At 38.5% G+C, this 8,135-nt stretch overlaps 1 gene segment (V, D, J or C); it reads right to left on the bottom strand.

Moving 5' to 3' along the window:
- LOC114028559 overlaps positions 1-5,544 on the bottom strand; it is a 125,832-nt gene extending 120,288 nt beyond the window's left edge. The window contains 1 exon segment of the C gene segment in view: positions 5,440-5,544. Within this exon segment, the coding sequence occupies positions 5,440-5,458 (19 nt within the window).
- Between the last annotated feature and the right edge of the window lie 2,591 nt (positions 5,545-8,135).

Here is an 8,135-nt window from a genome sequence, read left to right as displayed (position 1 = left end):
CAGCCCCAGCCCCAGCCCCAGCTCAGCCTCAACCCCAGCCCCAGCTCTAGCTCAGCCCCAGCCCTAGTTCCAGCTCAGCCCCAGGCCCAAACCCAGCTCTAGCTTAGCTTCAGCCCCAACCTCAGTTCAAACTCAGCCCCAGCCCCAACCCCAGCTCTAGCTTAGTCCCAGCCTCAGCTCAGCCCCAATCCCTACCCCAGCTCCAGCTCAGCCCCAGCCCCAAACCCATCTCTAGCTTAGCTTCAGTCCAAACCCTAGTTCTAGCTCAGTCCCAGCTCTAGCTCAGCCCCAGCCCCAAGCCCAGCTCTAGCTCAGCCCCAGCCCTAGCCCCAGGCTTGGCTACAGCCTCAGCTCTAGCCCCAGTTCCAGCTTCAGCTCTCACTGTACCCCTAGTTCAACCTCAGCTCCAATTCAGCCCCAGTTCCAGCTCAGCCTTACCTCCAGGCTCAGCCCCTGCTGTATTTCTATTTCAACCCTAGCTCTAGTTCAGCCCCAGCCCCAGCTGTATCCCTAGTTCAATCCAAGCTCTAATTCATCCTGAATTCCAGCTCAGCCCCAGCCCCGGTTTCATCTGCACCTCATCTCTGTTTTAGCCTCAGTTAGGGTTCAACTCCAGTTCCAGTCTATCTCTAGTTGCACATGAGAAGTGCATTTGTTCAACTTAGTAAGACAATAAGGGTACACTAGTCTTAGACCTATTTAACCCTCAGCTTCATTTCTCTCCCCTCAAGTCAGTAGGGTGGACAAGTCTCACCTCACTTCATCTCAGCCCAGTCCAGCTACATTTAGCTCAGCACATCAGGGGATCATTATAGATTAACCCTCATACTACTTGGGTCATTTGGGGTGTTTGGGGAAGAAGGAGAGGAGGTAAGTATAAATGATCTTCTGGGGCTTGCATCAGCCAAACCCAGCAGGGTCCTCATATACCAATTCAACACAATCACCCCAACCTCAGGTTCCTCATTCTACTCTTTGTCAATTTCATTCCCTATTCTAGCTCTTTTTGCCTTAAATCCTGTAGCCTAGCATTAATCTGCATATCCTTATCTCATATCCACCTGTCCACATCCAAACTCCTGTGGCCTAGCCCAGATGTCCTTGCTACATGGTGACAATCTCTCTAGGCAACTTTCCAGAATAGGCATAAAAATTCTTATTTAAATTGAAATGTTATCAAAATTGAAAATCCTACAATGATTTATAATTCACAATAACATTAATGTTAACTATTTTCTGAGCTATGGATGCTTAATAATGAACACTATTTATATGAACAAAGAAATAACTGGAGAAGTTCTATCCTTAGGCAAAGACCATCAACCAAATCTGTGGTGAGAACATTATCTAAAATTCCACATTTTGTAATTCAAAATGAATAATTTGGTTTCAAATAAATTCTCTGTCAATGAAATAATTTCATAGAATACAGAAAATATGCATTATCTAAATTTGATAAAGTGCTATTTAAAAGTAATGCCACTTTAATAAAAAAACTACTAATGTTGCACATTAGAAAGATTGATCATAAAAATATTAATACATAATTTAACTTACAACTATAAAACTATTGAAAATATTGTGTTTAACTCATAACAACTGCTAATTAATACATAATTCAGAAGAAATTCATATGCTCTTTCAACTACTTAATAAGGGAACATTAGTAGATACCCTCATTATAAACTACCTGCTATGTATTTATTTCATAAGCAGGTACTCAATAAATGTTTATTGAAATGAACTAAAATTCTACATTGTGCATAAAATAAAAATAAAAAAGTAACTGATACCAAGTAGGAAACTAGGTAAAGAATAAAGTGGACAGCAGCCAAAGCTGCTTTCTTACCTATTAGGTGATCAGTTACTGGAATGTGCAGCTGAGCCTCCTGGCATTCAAAGAGTCCATCTGATCCCATTTTATAACCAATCCTTTTGTTGGTATTTGATGTCTAAACCTTCACTTTGAATCTCCCAGCTGAGTGCTGGCATGACCAAGAATATGGTATACTTGCACTGAGGCCTCAGTGGAGAACAGTCTGGCCTCCAAATAACAGTGTCAAAAGAATAAACTTACCACCTTTGGAGGAGTTTGGCTCTCCAGGTAAAGAAGCCTGTTCAGTTATTATCAAGAAAACTCTGAGTTTTATTATTTTCTTAAAATCGAATATCTTTGCTACAATCCATACTTTTTGGATATCAGAATTTGATTTGTCATTTTCAGCTTTGTTTTTTTAGTTTTTTTCCTCTAACATTTTTAAATTTTAAAAAATCCTCAAATTCTATGCAGATTCCATTTAATATTGAATTAAAGAAATTAAAATATGCCAATTGTGTCTTTCAATTACCAATATTAAATCTCTTAGAATTCCAAAATGGATGTTATTCAATCTCTAATGGAAAGTTTTTAAATTGAGTAAATCTAAAGATAATATTTGAAGTTGAAATTGTTCAAAATGGATTATTTTAAAACAGAAATCAAACAAATGAAAAATATGATAGATGCATTAGTAAATCATGATATAAACTTGAATTATTGAATTTCTTAAATGAATCTTTTAAAACTAAAACAATCTCAGAGTGAAAAATGATGACTGGAAAAATAAAAAAAAAGAAATCAAAAGAATTCAACATTACTCTCTGAATGTCTATTACCTTCCTTGCCATTAAACAAAACAAAAAAAAATGCAAATTACCCAGGTGTTGTTTGTCTCAGTGGAACATTTTCAGATATTTTGGACTATGCAAAACTGGCTGAAAACTACTTCCTCTCAACTGAACTGTGGAAATGAATTAATCTTTTTTTTTCTTTTTCCTAGAATAGAAGTCAGTTTCCTGCCACCTGTTTTCCAGATCACTGAGCACCATATGGTACATGAGACCGGACACTGAGTGGGTGCCATCTTGGTTCTACCTGGAATTATTTAATTTAATTTATGTTTGGTTATTTTATGTAACTTGGTTATTTATCATAAAAACTATCCTGTCTTAAGGTGAGGAGAACCACAGGCTAACTATTTGCTATTTCTCATATGTTATAATTTTTAAATGTGCTATTTGTCTTTTTTCAGATACAGATTTTAAATCTTTCAATATTTAAAAATATCCCTTCATCTCAAATAGATACTTAAAAAAGTTTTTTGAATACAATCTTAATGAAACAAAGATAATATTTAAAGATGAAATTTGGTAAACATAGTTAAATGAATTATTGTTTGAAATTATTTGTGACTCTCAAAGAATGACCTAAAATTTAATATTTAAATGGTAATAGTTTTAGTCACTCTCAAACTTGATTTTAAGATATTCATTGAAAAATCTCTCAACTTCATAGTTACATTCTCTTGGCCTACACTGTAGGGAACATTTCATATTTCTATAGGCAATATTTCATATTTAAGCCCTCCATTTTAATTAAAGTTAAAAGTAACAGGAGATCAGTTGTTTCAACCACTTTATAAAGACACAAATAAGAGAAGCTGGCAACTCCTATGAAGAAAATTTCTCAATTGCCTGAAGTGGGAAAGGGAGTTAATAGACTTTCTCTTGGTCTAACTTGTCATTTCTAATTGAGATAATTGTCTTTCACTGGTCACCTTCAGCTTGATCCAGCAGGAAAATCACTCTCTGATTGTCTGTTACTAAACCAAACTTTTACAATCTTCTCTCTCAATTTCTCTTCCACTAGTCATTTTGACATTTTAAAATATACATGTGTATGTATGTGTGTATATATGTATATGTATGCACACATTTTTGCTATATATGTTTGTTGTATGTTTTTGTTTGTTCTAGGTTTGTATATATGTACATATATACATCATATATGTATATTTTATGTAATACTATATATAATCTATATGAATATACATACACACACATATATACACATACATATTATATATATATATATATATATACACAATAGTATTATAATTTTACACACCATATAACATGCCTGGTGACTATTGGGGATACCATATGGGAACAATATATAACATTTACTATGATTTACTAGTATCTGCACATAAATCCTATATTTGCCTTGGGCCAAATCCTCTCTACAAAACCTCAAGCTCCTGATATACTTAGGAGACAAATTTTGGCAGAAAATATTGCATTCCAAAATCATACTCTGGCTGTCCCTGTCCCTACCCCTTTTCCCTGCCAACTGCTCTGCTATCCCAGTCTGTCCTTTTTTAGAAAGTATGTCCTATAGGATATGCCTTTAAACATTCCAGAGAACCCTACATTTATAAACAGAAAAAAATCATGAAGGGATTATTCTTTATCTGGAGATGGTCCCTTGGCCCTAGTACTGCATACCATAGTCGCACTGGAGAAATTGCAACTCCTTTCTCACAAAAATCTAGAAGACAACTTTGACCCCTTTCTCTGCCTCCCCAGGAAAAAGATATTTTCAAAAGTAATATGATTTCTAATATTCATTCTATATATCGGTCATTATTCACAAGTTCATTATTGCTTCTGGCTGTTTATACACTTTGAGGCTTCAGAATTGAACCCTGTTCACAGCAAGTTTCTGAGAATCTGTGTCTATTTATAGAAACTTAGGAGATAAATGAAATCTGATAGAATTATCTCTTGACTTCTTGACAATTTCTCCTAGTTCTTCCTAGGTTGTTTTACAGATAGCAGGCAAGCCACTCATCTGGACATTCTGACTGAGGCCAGCCCTGCTGGTCATGTCTCCAGATAAAAATCCCAATCTAACTTCTAAAGTAAAACAACCCAGCCAAGAAACTTTCCCAGACAAATGGGAGATACTAACTGAAACACCTATCATCCATTAGAGTGATAAAGACACACTCTGAGTATCAAAATCACTGTTTAAGAAATTAAGTTGTACTCAGGACAATCACATTCAATCTCCTCTGAGGCTAAAGAAACCAGGAACTTTTCTAAGACACTTGGAAACACTCCTCTATTAGATTTTAAAGGTAAGGCATCTCTCTATTCTTTTTCTTGAGCATTAAACTGCCTCAAACAGTCTACGAAAACAGTGAAAATGCTGAACAGGCTAGGGTGAGAAGCTAGAATGGCTCACCTGAGGAGATAGTCACCATAGTCCCCTGGCCTATTCAAACCAGTTGTCACAGAACAAGTCAGCCTAATTCCCAGACAATAATTGAGTTATGCCTCAGGGATCATGGGATTTTTTCTAAGTTAAAGCCCTATGGACAGTCTATCAGGTAGAAGCAATCCCAGAAGAAGGGGGAAGGGTGACTAAAGCAATTGGGAGACTTTTCAATGAGTTGCTTAGTGGGAGAGGGAGAGTGGTTTCTTGCCCAGACAGATGACCTCTCACTGGAAGTAACCTTGGACCCTGTATTTTTCAGAGACCCTGACTCCTGATTTCTTCCCAAAATTTCAGTTAAAATGTAATAATAAGCCAAGAAAGATGCTGAAATGACTTACCTGAGGAGACGGTCACCATGGTCCCTTGGCCCCAGTAGTCAAAATAATCACATTAATTTGAGCCCCTCTAGTGGGTGTACAAAAACTTGGCTCTCTGTCTTTGGCTCAGACCCTCTCTGAGATGGTATCTTAGGCTCTATTTAGTCGGGCAAATTGGAAGATAGGTTGGTTATCTGTAAGTACAGATTAGGCTTTGTTGGATTCTCAGAGTGAGAAGTGTTGATCCATGATTTCATTTCCAAGACAGATATCAAAATAACCTTCAAACAGTCCCATGGATGACAAACAAACCCAGATGACATCACAATAAGGAAGCTCTATCTCTAGCCCAGGAAGTCTCTCAGACCTGACTCTCTAGGACTAAGTTGCTTATAGATTTTTATTTCCCTTCTCTGACTAACTACTTCTCACTCAAATCCTCAAAGTGACCCAATGGATCCTTCTACCTCTGTAAGACAAGATTTGTTTGAAAACTGAGTCACAAGCCAAATAATAGTGTCTGGCCTGACTTAGAGGCCTTAAAGAAGATAAAGAACATTCATACCTGAAGAGACTGTGACTAGCTCCAGTACCCAAAAGTATCAGCACATGGGCTTAGTCATCACCCCTTGCCAGACACAAACCTTTCAATTAGTGCTCTCAGATTACCATGGCCAAGATTTCCAACGACGTATTGGATTCTCCCCTTGGACCTTTTCCCATTCTCATTGGAGAAAGACCCCCAATGGTCGTGCTTTCTCTCCAAATGGGGAGTAATAATATTCAGTAATAATTTTCAGTGAGAGCTAGTTTTGTTAGAATCTCTTCTCAAGTTTTAGCTTCTTTAATCTTCTCTGACTATGGGGCTCCTTTTATTAAAGAAAGAAAATGTGGCAAAGAATCTATTATGTCTATAGCCTTCTTTAGGTCTGTGAGGAAAATCCAACAATGAACTTGGGGCCCAGGGACTAATCAGTCTGGCCCCCAAGACTCCACTGATTTTGAGATCAATGGGGCTAAAAGCTTGGAAGGATTTGGAAAATACAAAAGTTGCCAATGAATATTCAATGGAAATTGAATAGGAACTGTTGCAGATGATTTTATTAAATGCATTAAAAGGATTAATGAGGCATTCTTGCCTAATTCTTTCCTTCCTATCTTGATCCTTTCCTATGAGACCATATAAAAGATCTTTCACCTAGAAAACCCTAAAATCAAGCTGAACATTTAGGTGTGTAGCTGTGAGAAGAGAACTCACTTGAAGAGACAGCCGCAGTGGTCTCTGAACCTCTGTAAAAATACAAACAAAAATCCCCCCCCAAATCCACTTCTGCAAAAATTCTATTGACTGGCTATGCTTATTTGGCTTCCCTTCCTCCAAGATCCTTCTCATCCATGAGTCTTCTATGGTCCCTAAAACTCCCTTCTTGGCCCTGTAGAGTCACTTCAGGTATCTGAAGATGACTTCCCTATCCCCATACATCCTTTGCTCTGCATAAGGCTGGAGGTTAGAAATCAGACTCACCTGAAGAGGTAGTCACCATGGTTCCTTGGTTCCAATGCTCAAAATAAGAATAATCACAGTGCAGTGTTTCTTCACTTGAGCCCTCAGTTTCCCTCACCTCCCAACCTAGAACTACAATATCTAAAATTTTTATTCTGTTTACTTCCTAAATGAGCCCATAAATTACACACTTTCTGCCTGAATGCATTATCTGACTGCTTCCCCAGTAGCCACGGTCTGAAGAACTCAGGCTGTTTCACAGCCTTCTTACAAAGAATCAGGCATCAGAGACAAAAGGGTTTCTGGGTCCAAAGAAATGCTGAAAAATGATTGCCCCTAAAAGTATATGCCAAATTTGTTTCAAGTCCATGAAATCTCATGTTTGAAAACCCAAGAAGGATTTCTCACCCCCCAGATTCTCCCAGTGAGTAAAGAGAGAAAATGTGTGTGTGTGTGTGTGTGTGTGAGTGTGAAAGGGGTGGGGAAGGAGTTTGAGTGTGGACATACTTGCTTCTAGAGCTTTAGAAAGGAGAGACATTTTTTATTCCTTTAAAAGAAATATACTTGTGGTTCGATACTCTCTTTGTGATCATCTCCAGGGAGATGAAAGAGAAAGACTTTTTCAGACATGTAGGGGAAGATAACTCCTCAACCTTTCCCTTACTTCTGTCTATCTTGCCTCCCTAGAGATTAGAGGGAATTTGCCCTTTGGTAATGAAGGGGGGTGTTGGGGTGCTCTTAGATGCACAGAGGCACCCCAAGATTGTGGGAAAAAGCCCAGATTGCGGTGCGGATCTGCCAGAATGAATTCAATTCAGATCTTCCAGCCAGAGAAAAAATTTATTAAAGATAAGCATATAGGCCAGACTCCAAAGGAACCCAAACATCAGTGATCTAAATGGGGTTAAGGTGGTCAGGTGTGGCATGAGGCAGTCTCAACCTCTTGGGCGTGAGGAAAGCTCAGCGTCTGAGTGGGGTCTGGGGCTAAGGTGGTCAGGCCAGGTAACAGGCATGGGGTCTCATCCTCTAGAGGCATGAGAAATTCCCAGCATCTGAGTGGGGGCTGGGGTGGATAGGCCATGTGTTGCCTGTTAGGATGGGCGGGCATGAAGGGTCTCAGTTTCTAAGCTGGAGAACAGCTCAGCATCAGAATGGGGGAAAGGTGAGCCTTAAGTACAGACTGATTAGGGGGGAGGGATCTTAGGAGTGGCCA

This window comes from Vombatus ursinus, unplaced genomic scaffold (genome assembly GCF_900497805.2).
Source record: "Vombatus ursinus unplaced genomic scaffold, bare-nosed wombat genome assembly UNPS02014890.1, whole genome shotgun sequence".
Taxonomy (NCBI): Eukaryota; Metazoa; Chordata; class Mammalia; order Diprotodontia; family Vombatidae; genus Vombatus; species Vombatus ursinus.
This window is presented reverse-complemented; position numbering and strand designations above follow the sequence as displayed.